Below are 23,305 nucleotides of genomic sequence, written 5' to 3'. Positions count from 1 at the left end.
AAAGAGTATCAATAGTTCTTGGTAAAAACGAATGAGCAGAGTATTGGTAAACAAATGCAGCTTTCCAGAGCACAGTCTTAAGAATAGCAGTATTAAAATATTTGTCAATAACGACTTCTCATGTAATAGAATTAGAGAGTACTTGCATTAATCTAATAATTATTATCTAATGATGATACCAAACTTGGTGTTGAGTGTCTGAGAGAGGCATGCAACAGTTTTTAAAAACAGAATCAAATCTTCAGGACAGAGTCCCACCACTTTCTACTCAGCTTCAAATGCTGTATAAAAAAAACCAGCTTTGTCTGTTCCACCTTAGAATTGCTGTATTCAGAAGCATCTTTGTGTAAAAAGTTAAAACTTGTAGAAGCAAGAATGAATGCTTATTTTGGCCCTGTCAGAAAACACCTTTAAATAAATTTCTTCCACCTTTCTTTCAAAGGAGAGTGGGAGAGGTGATTTTTTTTTTTAACAAATACCTTTGGGAGCACTGAGGTATGCAACAGAGATTTGAAAACATTCTTTTTTCTCCTTGCAACCCACTATACATAGAGACCAAGTATAGAGGAATCTCTCTGGAGAAGTCTTATAAATCCCTAAGAATATAAAACTAGTATTTCCAAATTATTCAGAAAATAATAAAGCACTAATTGGGAAAATATCTGCCTCTAAAGACAATTTGGATATGGCTGTAATTTTCAGTGTCTTATAAAGTGTTGGAAGGGTAATGTTGAAATATTTCCTGTAAGAAAAAAAGTTTAACAATTTCTGGAGGGAATACAAATCATTTCCGGGAAGAAAAAAAAAAAAGTTGCAAAATAGCATAGTTTAATAAGGATTGTTGCTGTTCCTTAGAGATGTTTCTCCAGAAGTTCAGGAAACTGTATGGAAACAGGACTGTAAATATATGAGCATATATATGCAAATATATGCTTTCTCTCCAGAAAGCAGTGGACTAAGAACTTTGTGGAAGATTTTCCTTTATACACACCAAGTTGTCTTAAATAACTAAATATTTTTTCCTGAAGTTCCCAAAGACTGGTAGGAAAGTAGAATAAACAGATAAAGGATTTTGATGAGTAATCCACCTTGGGTAATGGATGCCACAAAAAAATTTATGAGACTAGAAGAAGGAAATTGCTCCTTGTTAATTCTTCGTAGGAAAATTCATTCCTATGAATTCATCATAAAAGCAGATGTGGTAATAGATGATAGCATGAAAGCAGAGCCACTATTCTATTTACATAGCTAAAAATCTCAAATTTACATTAAAAAGAAAGGATGAAGTCCAGCCTAAAATCTTCTGCATAAAACTTCAGCTGCTCTGGTACCTTTACTGAAGCAAAAGAGGTGAAGCAATAATTTCTGTAACAAAGAAACTTTGTTTAATTCAAAAAGTGAATAACCAAACAAAAAAGCAAATATAACTTCTGTCACCTCAAATATTTTCCCTGAGTTAAAAACAAAACTTCTTCCTCATTCAGATTCCATCAATCAGTCAGCTATCGTTCAGTTTTAAATGATTCAAGACTGTGCAATCACATACTCCAAATCTCCAGAAGTCCTTGCTATTTCCATGTCAAAAGTACAGAAATGCAGTCTGTACCTGTACCTTCGATAATTGCCTCACATTTCTGTACTATATAAGAAAGCTTAGATATTGTAATAGCCTTCCCTGAGATATTTCTATTGACTGACGATATCTAGTACCATTCTTTTTGTCCTCCCAAACAAAAAATTAAATATTTTGCTAATGTTCTTTATCAAAGTTTGCAACTTGTCAACCAAACTTTCAAGGGCTAATGACACCAGCCAGAAAAATCTCAGCATAGATATTTGTTGTTTGCTCATCACTGCAAAATTTATCAGCACAACCAACCACTTTCACTTCAAATCATAGGCCAAAAGCTCACTATCAGGGATCACATATTCTAAGTGATATTGTAATTATCTACACCTCTTCAATACACTTATAAAATGCTTGATTAAAGGAATAAAATGTCTGGCAAGATTCTTGCAGCATAAAGAAATGGTTCTCTCAGTCATTAATCTCAAAGAAGGCAAAATGGTAGCACCATTACTAACAGTATTTCAGTTGTGTGCTTTATCAATGAGAAAAGTAAATCTAACATACAGATAAATAAATCATAAAGCTCCTCTTGCACTTTTTCAGCCCCTCTAATGCTGAAACATTACAATCTGAAATGTACAATCAGATTGTTTTCAGAGGTAATCTATAATGATATCCTTTCAAAATGGCTTCTGAGACAATCAATTGAAACAGCTGCAATTTAACCAAAAAATAATTCAAATATTCTTCTGGCTGAGTAGTAATCATATATCTGAGTAGAAGTAGCTTAGATTCACAGTGTTGTGAATGCTCTACAAACATGGATTTTGTGTAATGAGTTAAAGAAAAACACTGAGTAAAAGAAAACAACCACATTTAGTCTTTGCCATTTACACAAGTCTTGCAACAAGTCCTTTAGCACAAGACCTCCTAAAAAATGATGCTGATGGAATGCTATACAAGTATTTCTCACTTGCATTTGAACCATGTTTTTTCCATCATTAACACAGTATATGTCTATAGAAGATGAACCACGGAGATCATTTTAGCAGTTACAGGATCATCGAATAATTCAGTTAAGAAGGGACCTCAGGAGGTCTTTAGTCCAGCCTCTTGCTCAAAGCAGGGTAAGCAAGGTCAGACCATCACGCAGAACTTTATCCAGCCTGGTCTTGAAAACCTCCAGGAATGGAAAATGCACATATTCTCTGGGCAACCTTTTTCAGTGGTTGACTATCCTGATAGTGAAAAAGGTTTTCCTTATATCCAGTCAGAACCTCCCATTTCAATTGTCCATTGTATCTCATCCTTTCTACACACCACTGTGAAAAGTCTGACTCAGTATTTCTGATAATCTCCACATAGGTATGGGAAGGCTATCCTAAACTCCCCCCACTCCTAAGACCTGATGTGTCCAGGCTGAACAAGCCTAACACCCTCACCTTCTCTGTAATCTCCCCCATCTCCTGTTCTCCCTCTCAACACAACCTGACCATCCAGAAAGACTCAATTTTGTTCCAGGGCTAAAAGAGAGGAAAGCACTGTTGCATCTTTTTACTATTAGCATGTAAATACATAAGCACTGAAAACCTGTATTAGTAAAAATATGCCCAACCCCCACCTTGCTAAGTCTCATGCAGCTCAGTCATTGCTTCTTAAGGATAATATTATAAACAGTAGTATACTTTCTATATTTTAGCATAAAGAATTATTTTGAGCAGATTCAACTGACATTGCCCTATTCTTTCTCCACAACTAAGGTTTTCAGGCTTCGTTTATGCTACATGTATTGTATTCACTGAACTACTGTTAATTTCATGTTCTTCAAAACTGATGATTGCAATCAAGACAAGCATTGCATGTTAAAACACTTAGAGCTGGTTAAGAGTTCAACACTCGTAATGCTGCCATGAAATCATTTATTATGCAGAGCAACCAAAAACATTCTTATAAACAATTTAATCCTCATATTAGAAAGGATTTTAAATCCTTCTGTCCTCCATTAATTTGAGCTATGTTTTGAAGTACCATTAATCAATTTTTGGACCTTCAGAAATTTCTTCTGTATCAGGGCTCAAAATGATTTTGTTACTGTAATCTAAAGACATACTTTCTAGTACTATTTGAAAAAAGATGTCAGAAGGACTAACTAAATACCTCTTTAAAGTCTGTTCCTTTAAATTGGGAAAAATACATTGATATATATGACTGCTAGACTACCTTTAGGAGCTCCATCACTTCCAGCTGGAGAGCAGACTGACTGTGGTGACCTCAAGGAAAAAGATGCAGCATTCCTTATTGAAGGATCGCCATCCTAAAGTGACAATGATAAAAAAATAACATCGTGAACATGAGCATTTTATAAAATAAAGACTGAAATTAATACATACACTGATAAAATGGATTGGATGAAAAATCATACAACAACTATTAGAAAAACATTTATTTATATCAAAATCTTTATAAATTAGACTGCTATATAGGCAATATTCCAGAGCACAACAGCCCTAAGAAGAATTTATCACCAGAACATGCACACAAAAATAAATTTATGTACATATCTTCTGTTTGAAGTAATCACTTTCGGTTGACATTAAGATTACATTTAGGAAATTTTTGTTACAAGAACTCATAGTAAATTGTTGCTAAGTATGAACACTATATAAACAACTGAAACCAAGCATAAAAAGTAGATTTTTAAAACAAATTCAAAATTTTTTCCACTTAACCTGCCCTTAAAGCTTCTCTATAATACTATCTCACTTTTACATTTAAGCAAACCGATGTTTTATATTTATACCCTCCAGAATACACACATCAGGACTGAACAAAATCTGTAGCACCCCCATTGCAGCAGCTGAGATAGTTTTGTGTATATCATAACTTGACTGATTTTAGCTTATTTGCCTGTCTTAACAGTTAGATAGGAAACAACGTGATGGCAATTCAGAGAAATTCCCCAACACAGCAAAAACATTTTACCGTCTTTTCAGTTTTGCACAGAACAACTTATTTTAATTCCTAACTTCTAAAAAAATTAATAATATAATACCAATTACAGTGTAAGGATGTTCATGCTTTATCATCAAGAATGTAAATGTGATTTCCCCCCACCACCACCACTATCTTAAAATTAAATATGAAAGCCACTATTCAGACACACACACACCTTTTTTTTGCTTTTTTAACCATTGTCATGGAGGCCTCTGCTGGTGACAAGTATGCTTATTCAGTCAAGAACCTTACTAAATTTAAATTTTTATAAAACAGTATTTCTCATTGCTAGCAATATCTATGGGAATGTTTTGGGAAAGAACAAATTAACAACCCTTATATCTATGAAGAGACAATTTACATAAATTATAAAAAAAATGCAAAAAGTCTATTCTTTTAAAGAATAAAGTCATACAAGTGAAGCCTCAAATGATTTTAAGATTATTTTCCTAATAAAATTCTGATTCTTGGTTATTTCATTAGCTAATATTCTAATGTGGCTCATATTGTGTTATCTGTACATACATAGTTATTTTATATAACTCCTTTTTATTCTCCCTCCCCCCCTTTTTTTTTTAACCCTGAATTGTCTGTTTGTCCCTAAATACTTTTATCCTTATGAGTAGTTTCAACTTAATATTATAAGGCTCAACTGTAAGTTTCTACATGTTTCTATGAAAAAAAAAAATCAGCAGCAGGCAGTAAAGTCAGAAAGCTAAATTGGTATTTGAAGAAGACAGAAGCCTGCAGAGATGGGGCAACTACACAGTCCCTTTGGCAATGACCAAACAGATATTTTTCACATGCCTAGTAGCAGACTAGCCACCATATATGTTATGTCTTACAAAGACATAGTTCATTCACACTGCTTAGAGCAAATGAAAGAGTTTGAAATTTATGGACTGAAGGTGCTTACAAGGCAAAGAATATGAATCCATAAGAAACCAGGTTTCACCATCCATGGGCAACTTAGAACACTTCCATTAGATTTTTTTGCTCCCACAGCAAAGTGAATCTAAAACTCATGCTGTGCTATTACACTTATTTTTGCAACAGTACTTGCAAAAAGAGCTGTTTCCTCGTGTAAAGAAAGCCTCATGTGCAGAAAGCCTCATGCGCAAAGAAATCTAATATTCAGATTCAATGCAATAAAAAGAACTACACCTTAAACTTACATGTGTGTCACTGCAAGCCAAAATGAATTAATTTCCTGCTGTATGAATTACTAGTTTACTTACGACTTAGCAACTTTTCTAGCATCTATGTTTCATTAAGACAGGAGAGGTCCCCTACACATAATTGCCAAGGACATAGGCAAAGATGTCTTTCATTAGATTAACAAAACAGACTAACTAGGTAGATAAACTTCCATGTACACATGCCATTCTTATTGTAGCTGATAACTTGTCAGAAGTGCTCATTTACTTTTTCCTAGTTCAGACCTTCATCAAGTGGTGAAACATAAGCACAAACTTATATTTGAAGAAAGCTCTGAATTTTCCCAATGAATGGTCCTTAAACTGAGTGTATGCGCAGTAAGTTTCAAAGGTATATTTACTGATTTTGTATATATCACATATGGCAAATACCCAATATCCTGTAACTACTCACAATTTTTATGCGATAAATTCCTAGTACTAAGACTAAAGAATAATTAAAGCTTTTAAGTTTTAGGATTTAATAATCCGCATTCATAGCTGTATCTGCACAAAAGGTCATTCTGCTTCTGAAAAGGAGGAAACATCATGATTAAACTTATTATCTATACATAAATTTTCATTCATCAGAATACTTCAAACTGTTTTCTGCATGATAGCAACTAAAATCAGCTTTACAAAGTATAATTACAAATAAAATATATGTAACATGCTTCAGAAAGGAAATGCACTAAAGTGTGAGTTTATATCATTTACTAGAGTCACAGAATATTCTGAGTTGGAAGGGATCACAGAATCACAGAATGGGCGGGGTTAGAAGGAACCTCTGAAGATTATCTACTCTGACCCCCCTGCTGAGCAGAATCACCTAGAGCACATTGCACAGGATGGCATCCAGGTGGGTTTTGAATATCACCAGAGAAGGAGACTCCACAACCTCTTTGGGTAACTTGTTCCAGTGCTCTGTCACCCTCAAAGTAAAGAAGTGCCCCCTCATATTCAATTGGAAGCTCCTGTGCTTCAGTTTGTGCCCGTTCCCTCTCATCCTGTCGCTGGGCACAACTGAAAAGAGACCGGCTCCATCCTCTCAACACCCTCCCCTCAGATATTTATATACATTAATGAGATCTCCCCTCAGTCTTCTCTTTTCCAGGCTAAACAGACACAGTTCTGTCTTGTACAAAAGGTGCTCCAGTTCTCTAATCATCTCCGTATACCCTCCTCTGAACTCACTCCAGTAGTTCCATGTCCCTCTTGTACTGGGGACCCCAGAACTGGACACAATACTCCAGGTGTGGCCTCATCAGGGCTGAGTAGACGGGGAAGATCAACACCCTTGGCCTGCTGGCAACACTCTTCCAAAAGCACCCCAGGATACCACTGGTCTTCTTGGCCACTAGGGCACACTGCTGATTCATGGTCAGCCTGCTGTCCACCAGGACTTTCAGGTCTCTCTCTGTAGAGCTGCTCTCCAGCAGGTCACCCCCCAGCCTGTACTGATGCTTGGAGTTATTCCTCCCTAGGTGCAGGACCCTGCACTTGTCCAACTCCTGATTCCACACAAGGCAACCTAAGAGTTAAACCATATATCTAAAAGCATTGTCCAAATGCTTCTTGAACACCAAAATGTTTGGAGCCGTGACCCTGGGGAACCTGTTCCAGTGCCTGATCACCCTCTCAGTAAAGAGCTTTTTCTTAATATCCAGTCTGAACTTCCCCTAGCTTTATTAAGCCATCCCCTTGCATCCTATCACCAGTCAGCGGAGAGATCAGCACCTCCCTCTCTGCTCCCCCTCTTGAGGAAGTTGTAGACAACAGTGAGGTCACCCTTCAATCTCTCTCTAAGCTGAACAAACCAAGTATCCTCAGCCACTCCTCATATGTCACACTCTCTAGTCCTTTCATCATCTTTGTTGCCCTCCTTTGGAGGCATTCTAATAGTTTTATATCATCATTATATTGTGGAGCCCAAAACTGCACACAGTACTTGAGGTGAGGCCACGCCAATGCTGAGCATAGTGGGACAATCACTTCTTTTGACTGGTTAGTTATACTGTGCTTAATGCACCCCAGGGAAATGGTTGGCCCTTTTGGACATCAGGGCACATTGTTGACTCCTATTGAGCTTACCATCAACCAAAAACACCAGATCCCTTTTTGCAGGGCTGCACTCCAGCCACTAGTCCCCCAGTACATACGTATGTACATCCAGAATTACATTGTCCCAAGTGCAGAATCCAGCATTTGCTCTTGTTAAATTTCATATGGTTGGCAATTGCTCAGTGCTCTAATCTATCAAGATCTCTCTGCAAGGCCTCTCTATGCTCAAGGGAATGGATGACTCCTCCCAATGATCCACAAACTTACTTAGTGTGCACTCAACTCCTGTGTCCAGGTTATTGATAAAAACATTGAATAGAACTGGCCCCAAAATTGAGCCCTGGGGAACACCACTTACTGACTGGCCACCAGCCTGATGTTACCCCATTTACTACAACTCTCAGAGTCCAACCCTTCTGCCAATTGTTCACTCATTTTACTGTATATAATGTCTAGTTGTATGCTAGATGCTTTATCCAGAAGGATATTATGAGAAACAGTATTGAAAGCTTTGCTAAAATAAATTAAAAAAAAACCACCCCACATCCACTGCTTTCCCTTTGTCCACTAGGTGGGTAACCTTGTCATCAGGTCTTGTCCCAGGACCCGTCATTGATGCTAAAGACAGAAGAAAAGAATATATGAAATGTCCCTGCTTTATCTTCAGCCCTATTTGTGAGGTGACCAACCAATGGACCAATGTTATCTCTGGTCTTCCTTTTGCTGTTAGCATACTTTAAAAAGCCTTTTTGTTTTGTTAGCTACCACAGTACTGGCCAGCTTCAGCTCCAATTGAGCTTTGGCTGTACATGTTTTCTCCCTATGATGGTGAACAGCATCTCTATATTCCTCCTGTGTAGCTTGACCTTGCTTCCAAAATCTCCAAAATCCAAAATCACTTTTCACCTAAGTTCCTGAAGGAGATATTTGTTTAGCCAAGTTGGCCTTCTGCCCCATTTGCTTGACTTCCAACACATTGGAATTGACTGCTCCTGCACTCTTAAGAAATGGCTTGTAAAAAGTGACCAGAATTGATGAACCACAATGCTTTCAAAAGCAGATTTCCAGAGGACCTTACTAACCAGTTTCTTGAATGGTCTGAAGTCTGCTTTCCCAAAATCAAGGGTAGTAGCTTTGCTGACAGTTTTTCTCATATCACCAAAGATTTTAAACTCAACTATTTCATGATTGCTGTGGCCATGATAGCCACCAATCACCACTTCATCCACAAGACTGCCTCTGTTTACAAACCACATATCTAGGAGGGCACCTTTCCTAGTTGACTCCCTTAGTACCTGTATCAAAAAAATATCTTCGGTGTGCTTCAGGAATTCACTGGACCTGTTTGTGTCTGCTGTACAACAGTCCCAGTTAACATCTAGGAAGTTGAAGTCACCCATAAGGACAAGGGCAACTGATCTAGAGATTTCCCTTAATTCCTTATAGAATACTATGTTCAGTATCATCATCCTGGCTGGGTGATCTATAGCAGACACACATCATCATCTGCTTTATTAGCTTTTCTCCTAAATGTTTACCCAGAGGCTCTCAACCACATCATCCCCAACTGCAAGCACTGTACAGTCCAACCTCTCCTTTACATACAGCACTACCCTTCTGCCTCACCTGCCCTGTCCACCTCTCCTGAAGAGCCATCTTCATGGAGATGAATATCATGAATAACCATCATCACAATATCATGAATAACCATCATCACTTATCATGAATAACCATTCATCACAGCACTCCAGTCATAGGACTCTTCCAACCAAGTCTCACTTATGCTAATGATGTCTTAGCTCTGGGATTAAGACAGCACATTGTCCCACAAACACTGTCATGCCATCCCATAGCTTATTGATAGTAAGCTTGATTTTACCTCTTTTCACCCTTTAAACCTAGTTTAAATCTCTTTCAAATCAGCCCCACTAACTTGTGAGCAAAAATACTTCTCCCCCTTTGAGAAAGTGAATCCTGTCAGGCTCCAGCAAGCCTGGTATTGCATAGGCCATCCAAAACCCAAAATTCTGCTGGTGACGTCAGCCTTGGAGCCAGGTATCAATAAGCTGGGTCCACCTGTTTCTTTCAATATCATTTCTTACAACTGGAAGGATATATGAGAATACTACCTACGCTCCTGATTCCTTCACCAATCTTCCACGGCCCTGAAGTCTCTTTTGATTGCCCTTGAGTTCTCATTGTGACTTTGTCGCTACCCAGATGGAAAAGCAAGAGTAGATAATAATCTGATGGCCATACCAGGCTAGGAAGTTTCCTGGTAACATCCTTAACGTGAGCCCAAGGGAGTCAGCAAACTTCCCTAAAAGGTGGGTCTGGTTGGCAGATCGGGTCCTCTGGTCCCCTCAGAAGGTAGTCACCTACAGCAATAACCCACCATATTTTCTTTACGGAGGTGGTCATGATGCAGGGAATAAGATGACCTGAGCTCAGTGACTTCTCTTGCATAGATGCATCATCATCCACATCATCATGTCCCCTTCCTTCCAATTCCAGAACCTCATAATTTGTTGTGTTAAGGGCAAGGGAAGGGAAGGCAAAGTAGACAAGTAGGAGCTTCTCCCACTGCCCTGAGCAGAGACTTGTTTCCATTCACCTCTGTCCCTCAAGTCAATGCCTCCTGCCTGGTGGAGAGAAAGTACAGGATCCCCCTTGTCATCTGTTATGCCTAATTGACATTTCTGTTCCACTGAGGGCAGAGTATGAATCTACCAGTCAATCTCCTGGAGCCCAGCCACCAAGCTCAGCAGTTCTGCCTGGGCACGCCTCTCACAGGTGTTCTTGCTACTGCCTCAGACACCAGTAGAAACCTTGGGCACATCCTGCAGATGGAGACTTGGATGGCTGCATGCTCCCTTGGGAATTCTGTCTGGGTAACTGCATTGGCCCCTGTGGGTGTAAATACCACAGAGGACATAGCTTTCTGTTGAGTGGTTGCCATTGTTTGAGCTCCCCAGGGAGGGATTATGACCAGTGGACCAGTGAAGAAACCTCCTCAGATACCTACCAGTTACCTTGCAAGCCTTGCACTGCTCTCAGCACATGGCAACTGCTGGTATGTGCTTCATGTGGTTTGAACTGGCACAGCAGGTGCAACTGGCACTGCCCAACTCTCACCTGCCCCTCCTGTGAGATCTGCTGCTTGCCAGTCAGTCCCTCTCCACACACAGCCTGCGGGTGTCAAGGCCCAAAACCCCCCTTCAGGAATCACCACCCTGAATACATCACAAACCTTGTGTACTTCTCAGCAGGTGGCAGCTGCTGAGAGGCTTACTGCTTTTTAAATTGAGTGCTTCTCCAATTAAACTGAACAATGAATGCATGTTTCACATTTTCATAGCCTGTCAGTTCTGAATGAGTTTCATTTCTAGGTTCTCGAGAACTAGGACGCGGCTGCACTGCTTGAATAACAAAATTAGTGTTGAACATTTTTTAATATTGTGAAATGTAAACATTGAAATAAATAATCCTAATATTAAACTTTTCCAAAAACCTTGGCTTAACAAAACCAAGATTCTCTTGATAGTGTACCTTTACTATAGCTGGGGTATATATATGTATATTTAATGTCAAGAACAGCTTTCTGTTTTCAAGAATTTGCATTGCTGAAACAAAAACTGAGAAAAAACATCTGATGATTATGTATTATGATAGATTTCTTCATTACAAAACTTTTGTTTAAGATACTACTTCATAGCTAATAATTTTAATCAGCATAATTCTATAATTTAAAATAAAATAAAACAAAAAAACAAAATTAATGACACTCTTGGAGTTCTACAGTATTAACGTGAGAGATTTTGATGAGGTTTTGTAACTACTGTTATGCCTACTGTTGTAGGCATCATCATGACCAGACTGTTCAAAAAGCTAGTCAAAAAAAAACAACTTAAATTTAAGTTCTCTCCAGTTAAGAGTTGTTAAGAGATTGCGTCAAGCTTGTAAAGAATAACTACCATGAAGCTTCATACATAGGATGGGATTCTCATTAAGATGAAAATATAGCCACACAGCCTAAGCCCCAGAAGGAAAAGGCAGGGCATGGGAGAATGATAAGCTGCCCTCTGTAGGAGAAGATCATGTTTGAGACCGTCTAAGGAACCTGAAGGTGCACAAGTCCATGGGACCTAATGAGGTGCATCTGCAGGTCTTGAGGGAACTGGTGGATGAAGTTGCTAAGCCACTATCCATCATATTTGAGAAGTCGTGGCAGTCCGGCAAAGTTCCCACTAACTGGAGGAGAAGAAACATAACCCCCATTTTTAAAAAGGGAAAAAAAGGAAGACCCCAGGGAACTACAGGCCAGTCCGTCTCACCTCTGTGCCTGGCAAGATCATGGAGCAGATCCTCCTGGAAACTATGCTAAGGCAGATGGAAAATAAGGAGGTGATTGGTGACAGCCAATATGGCTTCACTAAGGGCAGATTGTGCCTGACAAATCTGGTGGCCTTCTACGATGGGGTTACAGCATTGGTGGATAGGGGAAGAGCAACTGACATCATCTACCTGGATTTGTGCAAAGCATTTGACCCCAACGATATCCTCGTCTCTGAATTGGAGAGACATGGATTTGACGTATGGACCGCTTGGTGGGTAAGGAATTGGCTGGATGGTTGCACTCAAAGAGTTGGGATCCATGGCTCAATGTCCACAGGTGGAGACCAGTGACAAGTGGTGTTCCTCAGGGATCGGTACTGGGACCGTCGCTGATTAACATCTTTGTTAATGACATGGCCAGTGAGATTGAGTGCACCCTCAGGAAGTTTGCAGATGACACCAAGCTCTGTGGTGCGGTTGACACACCGTGGGAAGGGATGCCATCCAGAGGGACCTGGACAGGCTTGAGAGGTGTGCCTGTGTGAACCTCATGAAGTTCAGCAAGGCCAAGTGCAATGCCCTGCACCTGGGCCAGGGCAATCCCAAGCACAAATACAGGCTGGGTGGAGAATGCATTGAGAGCAGCCCTGAGGAGAAGGACCTGGGAATGTTGGTTGATGAGAAGCTCGACATGAGCCTGCAATGTGCGCTTGCAGCCCAGAAAGCCAACTGTATCCCAGGCTGCATCAAAAGAAGTATGGTCATCAGGTCAAGGGAAGTGACTGTCCTCCTCTATTCTGTTCTTGTGAGACCCCACCTGGAGTGCTGCATTCAGCTCTGGGGCCCCCAGAACAAAAAGGATGTGGGCATATTAGAATGAGTCCAGAGGAGGGCCACGAAGATGATCAGAGGGCCGGAGCACTTCTCCTATGAAGAAAGGCTGAGGGAGCTGGGGTTGTTCAGTCTGGAGAAGAGAAGGCTCCAGGGAGACCTCATTGTGGCCTTATAAAAGGGGGCCTACAGGAAAGCTGGGGAAGGAATCTTTGTCAGGGAATATAGTGATGGGACAAGGAGGAATGGCTTTAAACTAGAAAAGGGTTGATTTAGATTAGACATTAGGAAGACATACTTTTCTGTCAGGGTAGTGAGGCATTGGAACAGGTTGCCCAGAGAAGTTGTGGATGCTCCATCCCTGGAGGTGTTTACAGCCAGGTTGGATGGGGCTTTGAGCCACCAGGTCTAGTGGGAGGTGTCCCTGCCCATGGCAGGGTGGTTGGAAAAAAAAAACAAAAACAAACAGAAAAACAAAAAGAAACAAACAAAAACAAACAAAAGATTTGAAAGAAGCATTTCTGCCACTAAGGGAAAATTTCTTTAAAAAAAAATAAAATAAAAAAAAACAGCCCATAAAGCACATACAAATCAGAAAGAAAAAATGTCTATACGGAAAAAATGTCTATATGAACATCATAATACTACCCAATACGTTATTCAAATATGTCAGGTCTAATCAAGAATTGCAGGGATCTGCAACTAGACAAACTAACTATACACCTATTTAGAATCCAGTATTGTCTGCATCAATATATTGAGGAAATAAGTATAGCGACACTATCATTTCTTTAAAATAAAGTTATGAGTAAGATTTTTTACTTTTCATAATTTCAACACAATGTTATAAACTGTTCCAAAGGAGAGAGATCTTTTAGAAAAAATAAAACCTCACATGTTCAAGTTGCACAGTACGTCTGAAACTTAATTATATTTTCAGTGGTTTTATATATCAACAACATAGTAAAGTATCTGACTTTTAAGGCAGCTAAACACAAATTTGACATAATAAATTGATATAGGTTACATACATCACTACTTAGTCTGTGCACCATCTGTAGGTAGTCTTCATTTGAGCTATGTCTAGAATTATCAGCATGATGATTAGCTGAATTTCCAGACAACTGACTTGAAATTTTATTTTCATGGAGATTCCTCATCCCAGCTGTGACAATGGGACTGGACACTGAAGCTGAAATACAAACAATAATTATACTGATATATACAGACACTCGTTAACCCTGTTAAGGTTCCACAGAAAGCATCATAATAATGGATAATAGTGAGTTAGATACAAAAGGTCTGGAATCTGAACAAAAATTCTTTTTTCTTGATTGAATCCTTCTGCTACAAATACTTTGAATAAAATCAGATATCTAAGATATAATTTTCAAGAGGATTCAAAAATCCAAATTCCACATACAAGCTAGCCAAGCTATCTCCGCATCTATCCTAATTACTGTCAGTATCATTTTCTTACAGATTATAGAAAACGATTTTCTTTTACATAATTTTTATTCACTCCCTTCAGTATATGAAGTTTTCAAGGCATTCATGAGACATGCAACATTGCATACAGAACAGCTATATACATATTCAAGCACACTGCTAAACTTTAAAACAGATTATTTAGAAGAATCCAATGAGAATTCTACTTACCAACAAAAAATACCTAGATATTTTAACAGTGTTCACATTGTTTAAGATTGTATTTAGAAAAGGGAAAAAGAAAGAAATCCATTCATTCTGAAGGTCATCTTTGCTAGTTACTGCATAACTTGAGTCTAATTCTAGCCAACTTAGCATTAGTCTAGTCTACACTACAAAAGTTTGGTAAGGCTAAATAAGATGGCAGCAAAACTTAGTTACATTGGCAAAAATAATGTTTTTGCCAATAGAGATAAATGATGGCCATAGCTATCAAATAAAAGTGTTCCGGTTTGTTTTGATATTTCTGTTGTCATATATATGACAACATTATAATTATGTAAAATAGGTGTACATAGGGGAGCAATGTCAAATGAAGATGTTTTACTTTTGTTTATTTGTTTGTTTAATATATTATTACTCTGTACAGTTAGGTAAACAAAGCTTACCAAAAAAAAAAAAAAGCATGTGACTCCTTCGAAGAAATCAAGAGCCATGAAACATGCACATGAAGGCAAAGCTGACATGAGATAAGAGAACATAACAAACATCACAGACTTACCTTGCTGCAACTGAGGATGTGGTGTGTAACTCGGAGGATGTGAATATGGCATGTACCCTGCAGGGCTTTGAGGTGCATATGGACTAGGCACTGGACTGTTCTGTTGTGCCAAAAATCTGTTACTGGAGCTTGTCTGTGGTGGCACAAACCGGCTAAAAATAAAATTGTAAAAGTTTTCAGAAGTTGTAAAAGCAAATTTAGACAATTTTATTATTCCTTTTGAAATACTGTACCTCTAGAACATTATAACTTCTGGGAAAGACATGAAATTCCAAAGCAATCAAGAAACCCCTTCAAAAGCAGTATTTAAAGCTAACAATGTCTTCCCAACTTTAATTACTACTTAAAAGCCACAGCTTAGGAACTGTATTAGTAAAACTAAAGAAGAGAATAGAAAGTGTTCATAAAGTAACTGGGTTGAAACTGCATGCAGATATCTTTCCTCTAATCCAGAGTACTTTATTATATCAATAAAGACCTAGATTATAGGTACACCCTATTTGCTAACATTCAAAGCTTGAAAAAGAACTAGAAAGTTGAAGAGTAAGCTGCTGGCCAAACTACTAGGCCTATCCTCCTATAGATGGCCTTTTGTCTACTGTTAAAACAGTACTCCATGCTTTAACAAGCCTTTTTTCTCATCCTCCTGTCACGCTGGCACTGCTATACATGCCAGAACACCTCTTCTCTCCTATCCTCCTGCCACCACTGTCAGCCTCTGCAACAGAGAGAGAACAACTGGAGGGGTGGGAGGAGGCAGGGAGATTCTTTACGCAGGAAAGAAAATCTGCCAAAATCATGGAAGGGAGAGAGAGACGGGAATCATGACTAGTCCTTATAGTACAAAGACTAATTTACTGGCAAAAAATGAATAAGCACTATATTTGTTTTTTTGTTTTTTTTTTCCAGCTGCAGAAACTCACCCTGCTGTCAGACAAATGCAAGATTTATCTTAACACTGATCTTACTTCCACTCACATACTTGCAGCAAGAATTGACTGTCACTGTAGGAAGCATGTAAAGTTCACTTCCCACTCTCTACCTCCATTTAAAACATAGCATTACCTGGAAGGGCTATGTGAGATAGTGGTTTGTTGATAATTGGAAGATGCAGGACTACCACGCATGGAATTCTGAGAAATATTAAACTGCGATGACATCATCATCCCTATTAAAAAGAAGACAGCAACATTAGCTTACACGCATTTCCTTTTTAATCAAAAAAGTCTCTCATTTCAGGAATGATTACATACAAAGAGATTATCAACTTTGTGGGTAGATGATGTTAATGTCTATAACTATTTAAGATGTTAATGTCTGTAACATTTAAAAGATTGATTCTATGTAAGATGTCTGTTTTACACTATGATATGGAAAAGCACTCCCTGAAGTTTTGAAATTTCAAGAGGACTTCCTTCCTCTTAACTTCTTTAAACTTCCCAAGTCAAAACCTGTTAGTAAATAGAAACATCTTATAACAGGACATATACTCACACCCCAGACTAGTGCGTACAGTACTGATTGTGCCAATGATTAAAAGATTCGGGAACTTTACAACAAAACAGAAGCACACAGAAAACTTATCTCCTGTTTTTTGAGCAAGTATAGCTAACAATCATCTCATGCAGAGTGGTGCAAGATACTCTTGCACAGAGGTATGTGACAAGGGAACTACTGTACACAGGTACAAATCACAGACACACATTTGCAAGTCGTCCCCTGGACATTTCCTGTACAGAGGTTTTCTGCTAGAAGTTCCCTGAGTGCTCACTGCACGCTGGTTCATGTGTTGCAGACACTCTAACCAGAGCATAGGATACTAGTTACAAAATTTTTGTCAAACAGCTAACTCCTAACATACAGAAACATACAGAAAGCTGACAGAACATGACCATATTAAAACTACACAAATGCCATGTAATTTTATATAAAATATATAGATGAGGTTTAATTTTATGCTTAAGCAGAGATAATACTTTTAAAATACTTTTAAAACATATTTGTTTTCTTCTCCCTAAATTTAAAACACGTTTTGAACCACAGATGTGGTAGGTTTTGGTTTAAAAGTGTTTTTTAATTGTTATTGATTTTTTAAATAAGCAATTTAAATGAAAAAAAAAAAATCTACAGTTTATTCTGTGGCAGACAACTGTCACTCCTCTATCTCTATTGGGGGCTGAGGCAGAGAAAGAAGAGGGAGGTGGCATGGGGGGGGGGGGGCACAAAAGAGATAACAGCAACAAAAACAAAGCATCTCCAAAGTTTCAAGATAAATAATGAAGTAATGAAGCAATGAGGAAAATGGGGAAGGCATATAAATAAGGCACAAAAAATTAGTCTAAAAAGGAGCTGAAATTAGACTGTGGCCATTAACACTAAAATATCTTGTATGTTTTTTACACTGTTGTCCTATCACTAAGCAACAGATTTACGATTCTACTTGTGTATTTCCATATATTAATATTTAAGAATTTCTTTTAACTGCTACTTCAATTTTGAATGCTTAGTTCTGAGAAAACATCATCCAAGTAATAAATATTCCTATAATAAGTTACCTTAGCATATATATATATATATATATATTTTATTTTTTTTTGCTTGGAGAAAAGCAATACACATAAGTCCATCTTAGCATTCCTACTAAACGCCAGAGTGTACTACATAAACATGCATCTCAAGATCACAGAAAGGGTCTGTGATCTATGACTAAACTGTATTATAGCATCATGCATGTTTAAACTAGGACTGATGACCTACTGGTGATTTTTCAGTTAGACAGACACTCTTATTGGAAGTGTACATCTGCAATGTTTATCCCTTTAACAGGAACAGGTACACTTGCATTCTTGTATTCTTTTCTTGAAAAAATATCTAAGTAATTGACACCTTTGGAAAGATGCATACAATTCTAATAAATAAAAAAAACCACAAGTGCGAGTTGTGGTAAATAGCTTTAAGTGAATTTTAAGTCCTTCCTGAAATGTAAGCTATGCTATGAACAATAAGTCTTGGCAAAACATTGTTTTAGCTTACCTTCCAACACATATATCCTGAAAGACAGCACTGAAGTGTTGAGAAGGAAAAAGGGTAAAGGAAACCAAAGCAAACAAACACATGTCCACATACTACGTCATTCTTGTATTATACACATAATCACAGAATGGTTGCTGCTAGAAGGGACCCTCTGGACGTTATCTGGTTCATCCTCCTGCACAAGCAGGGACACCCAGAGGTGGTTACCCAGGACCACATCTAGGCAGCTTTTGAACATCTCTAAGAAGGGAGACTCCACAACCTCTCTAGGCAACCTATTCCAGTGCTCTATCACCTGCAAAGTAAAGAAGCGCTTCCTAAAGTTCCGACAGAACATCTTGTGTTCCAGTTTGTGTCCACTGCCTCTTCTCCTGTCATCAGGCACCAATGAAAAGAACCTGGCTCTGTCCTCTTTGCATCCTCACTTCAGGTATTTATAAACATTGATGAGATTTCCCCCCTGAGCCTCCTTTTCTCCAGGCTGAACAGTCCCAACTCTCTCATCCTCTCCTCATAAGAGAGGTGCTCCAGTACCTTCATCATCTTGGTGGCCCTACATTGGGCTCTTTCTAGTATGTCAATGTCTCTCTTGTACTGGTGGACCCAGAACTGGACACAGTATTCCAAGTGCAGCCTCACCAACGCTGAGTAGAGGGGAAGGATTACCTATCTTGACCTACAGGTGATACTAAGTCAGAAGGACATATGGTTCTCTCTCTGACAGAATAATAGAACCAAATCTGAGATGTTTTATGAACAGATAGGCCAAACCTTTACTATGTTTAGTTAGATAGAAGGAAGTTTAGAAACTTTGTATCTCTGGTGCTACTTTACTCACCAATTAGTCAGCATTATCTGTAAGACCATACAGAACTGTATCTCGGGAAGGGGGAGGAGGCAAGATGAACCAGGCCTGGAGGATGTGTCTAAAAAGATTAGGTGAGGAAATTGTGGTACGCATGTCCTTGGATGTGTAAATGACTTAGCTTAGTATGACTATCAATGATCACCAGAAGACCCCAAAAGACTACAAGTAGAAACAAATGTGCATGCATCAGGGATGTTTACATATTTTAATGAGCTACAGGAAATAGTGTGAATATGTTATAATTATTCCTTGGAAAACCCAATGAATATGTATGTGTTGATTGTATATAACCCCAGTAGCTTGAACAATTTGGCACGCACACTAGGTAGAGCAATCCCCTGTGCGTCCAGCACCCCAATTAAAGAATGCCTGATTTCTAAAACTCCAAATTGAGTCTTAGAGAGTTTCTTTGAATGACTTTTAACACTGGCAATCAATACTTTGCCTAATTAAGCCAAAAATACCATTAGCCTTCTTAGTGGCAAGGGCACATTGCTGACTCATGGTCAGCCTGCTGTCCGCCAGGACTCCTAGGCTGCTTTCCAGCTGGGTGGCCCCCAGCATGTACTGGTGCCTGGGGTTGTTCCTCCCCAGTTGCAGGACTCTGCACTTCTCCTAGTTCAACTTCATGAGATTCTTGTCAGCCTACCTTTCCAGCCCATCAAGGTCTCACTGGATGGCTGTGCAGCCCTCTGGTGTGTCAGCCACTCCCCCCAGTTTAGTGTCTTCCACAAATTTACTGAGGGTGCGCTCTACGCCATTGTCCAGATTCTTAGTGAAAATGTTACAAAAGGACTGGACCCAATATTGATCACTGTGGTAAGGTAGTCCATGTGTTACTGACCTCCAACTAGACTTTGCACTGTAGGCTTAAGCTGAAGAAAACAGGGAAACCTTGAAGAAAACAGGGAGACTGGTAGCCTTGAGCTAGCAGAAAGCAAGGGAGATAAGGGATGAAAACAAGGAGAAAAACATCTGCAGGAAGATTCCAGACTGACCTATGGTAACCTCTTTCTCATTAAGGGTCATTAACATTACAAATCACACACATCAAAATGTTAATATATGGAAATGTATTATTTGGTGTTATGTCCATGCCCCCGCCCTTGTCTGTAATGCCTATGTTCAATAGAGATAAGTTAGGCAAGCTAAGATAGCCAATCAAAAGATCAAAAGTAGCCAGAGAGATAGTTTCCCAAGTTTGCTGTGTATAAATAATGGTGATTCAAGCCAGAGGTGTGCTTGCTTTGCAAAAGCTCAATGAGCACCTGAGAGTTATATAATTAATTCTTTAATTAAAAGACCTTCATGTGGATTCCAACTCTGTATGCTTATTGGCAGGTCACGAACCTAGGGTTAAAGTTAAAGCCGAGTGTGAGCAGCTGTCAAATGGAAAATAGGAAGCAGTCAGTCCAGAATCCCCCCTTCCTCCCCCCTTGGATGCATCCTCAAAAAATGGTCTAAATTTGGTGGTGAATATAGGAAAAAGGGTAAAATGAGGCAATACTGTAATCAGGAGCGGACTCAGTATGAACTGGAGAACAATGACCAGAAAATGGATCCTTTAATTATGATACCATATATTGCAATTGATGTTATTTTGCCATGGGGAAGGAAAATGAGACACTGTGATGCATGTTAGTGCTTTCATGTCATTGTATCGGGACCTGACAACTCAGACAGAGTATGGATTACGGGAAGACTGTATTATGCTATGTGCTGAAAAGAAAGGGAAGGAAAAGAATGATAAACCCTCTAAAATTTATCTGAGTCTAGAACAAGAAGAGGTTCAGTTACTGGCACCCTCAACAACACTGCTGTATAATCGAGGTTTCCCCTATTTCTGAGGCTTCTGTGGGGACATCAGAGGCTTCTCCCGGGGGTTGGATTTATGAGGTTTCTGCTGGAACATCAGAGATCTCTCCTGAAGCTCAGGCTGCAGAGGTTTCTGCAGGGACGTCTCAGACCTCTCCTGAGACCCAGGATGATTCTAATTTTAGCCCAATAGCACTTTGCACCTAACAGAAGATGGGGCCAGTTATCTAGGCTCCACTAAGGCAGGCAGTGGGACCAGAGGAAGAAACCTTTTTTGTTCATGTTCCATTTACAACATCAGATTTGTTAAACTGGAGACACCCTGTTGGACCTTATAGGGATAAATGAGCAGCAATGCATCAGTTGTTAGAAACTATTATGATTTCCCATAACCCTAACTGAGGGGATATGCAAGCCCTATTGAACGCTTTTTTGACTGCAGAGGAAAGAAGAATGGTTTTAGAAAAAGCTCAGGCAGAAACAAAGAAGAGGTACCCAAGAGAGGAGGTAGAGGAATTAGTACTAATTAAGAAAGATCCTAAGTAGAACCCAAATACTAGCAGGGGTCAGCAATTAATAAAAAAAAAAATATTGGCAATTAATCCTTTATGGGATTTAAAACGGGGTACCAAAACCAAAAAAAAATCTCTAAATTATATGAGGTCCACCAGGGCCCAGATGAGAGCCTGTTTGTGGTGGTTTTACTCAGGTGGGCAGCTGAGCTCCACCACAACCGCTCTCTCACTCCCCCTCTCCTCAAAGAGGAAGGGGGAGAAAATACAACACAGGGAACTTGAGGTTTGAGATGAGAAGGGTTTAATTAAAGGGAAAGGGAATGGGGAGAAAAAGAAACCACAGAAACAGTAAGTCTGCGCGGAAGCACAGAGAGAAGGGAAAAAATTATTCTCTACTTCCCATCAACAAGCGATGTTCGGCCACGTCCTGGGAAGCAGGGCCTCAAACACGTAGTGGTTGTTCAGGAGGAACAGCCCCCTCCCCCATGAGAGCCCCCCTTTTTATTGCTGAGTGTGACATCAGGTGTTATGGAGTATCCCTTTGGTTGGTTTAGGTCAGATGCCCTGGCGATGTCCCCTCCCCATCACTTGCCCACCCCCAGCCTGCTGGCTCTTGGGGTCTTGGAAGGAGTCCTGACGCTATGCCAGTACTATGCAGCAATAGACACAACACTGGAGTGATATCAGTGCTGTTCCAGCTACGAGTGCAGAGCACAGCACTGTGTGGGCTGCTGCAGGGAAAAGGTGACTCCAGCTCAGACAGACCCAACACACTGTTTTTTTTTTTGAACACTTTCATCAAATGGCCAGAAAGTGGATGGATTTAGACCGCGATAAGGAGGTGAAGAGTAGACTGTTTGCCATGCCGTTTATGGGGCAGTCTGCCCTAGACATTAGAAAAAAATGCAAAAGATAGATGGGGACAGGGGATTGTCAATTTCACAGCTGTTTAGAAGTAACAGATTGCAAAGGATCCTTAAGTAAAAGCACAAGTCTCAACTGTTAGAGCAACTGGCAAATTGACTTTAATATCCTTTTTGCAACCTACGGATTGGGAGATTGGAGGGGAGGCTTCGACGCACTGATTTTTATATATGCCTGAATGCCCTCTCTCTTTGTTGGGAAGAGATTTGCTGGGCAAACTACATGCACAGGTAACCTTCTCTACAAACGAGATAACAGTTAAAATTCTATCTGAAAATGCATGGAAGGCCCAAATTTGTTTATTGACAGAACCAAAGGCAGAGGAAAGGCAACAGAAACCTGAAGAGGTGTTGAATGCAGTGACTCCTTTTGTATGAGCAGGAAAACAGCCTGGGAGAACAAAAAAATGCACTTCCAATTTGGACTGAGCTAAAACCAGGAGCTATACCTATACAAGTGCCACAATATCCAATTAGCCTTACAGCAAGGAGGGGGGTGGAGCCTCTGATAGACAATTTCCTGTCTTATGGACTAATCCATGAATGCCAATCTAGTTTCAACACCCCAATACTGACAGTAAAAAAAAAAAAAGCAGTTAATGTAAGTTTGTGCAATATTTCACAGAATCACAGTGTCACAGAGTTATAGGGGTTGGAAGGGACCTCAAGAGATCATCAGGTCCAACCCCCCTGCCAAAGCAAGTTCCTTAGAGCAGGTTACCCAGGTAGGTGTCCAGACAGGCCTTGAATATCTCCAGAGAAGGAGACTCCACAACCTCCCTGGGCAGCCTGTTCCAGTGCTCCGTCACCCTCACCATGAAGAAGTTCTTTTGCATGTTGGTGTGGAACTTCCTGTGATACATTTTTTGGCCATTGCCCCTTGTCCTGTCCCCACAAACCACTGAAAAGAGGTTGGCCAAATCCCTCTGTCCCCCACACCTCAGGTATTTATACA

At 39.5% G+C, this 23,305-nt stretch overlaps 1 protein-coding gene across 8 annotated transcripts in view; it reads right to left on the bottom strand.

Moving 5' to 3' along the window:
• The window catches only part of LOC101793805 (nipped-B-like protein), a 200,874-nt gene that overhangs the window by 87,209 nt on the left and 90,360 nt on the right, over positions 1 to 23,305 (bottom strand). For all 8 annotated transcript variants that reach the window (XM_038169444.2, XM_038169445.2, XM_038169446.2 and 5 more), the window contains 4 exons: positions 16,262 to 16,364; positions 15,197 to 15,348; positions 14,019 to 14,179; positions 3,791 to 3,884 (listed from right to left, as the gene is read on the bottom strand). In XM_038169444.2, the coding sequence (XP_038025372.1) occupies positions 3,791 to 3,884; positions 14,019 to 14,179; positions 15,197 to 15,348; positions 16,262 to 16,364 (510 nt within the window). The remainder of the gene's footprint in view (positions 1 to 3,790; positions 3,885 to 14,018; positions 14,180 to 15,196; positions 15,349 to 16,261; positions 16,365 to 23,305) is intronic.

Source organism: Anas platyrhynchos, chromosome W, assembly GCF_047663525.1.
Source record: "Anas platyrhynchos isolate ZD024472 breed Pekin duck chromosome W, IASCAAS_PekinDuck_T2T, whole genome shotgun sequence".
Classification (NCBI taxonomy): domain Eukaryota; kingdom Metazoa; phylum Chordata; class Aves; order Anseriformes; family Anatidae; genus Anas; species Anas platyrhynchos.
Note: the sequence above shows the minus strand (reverse complement) of the source record. Positions and strands in the feature narration are given on the sequence as shown.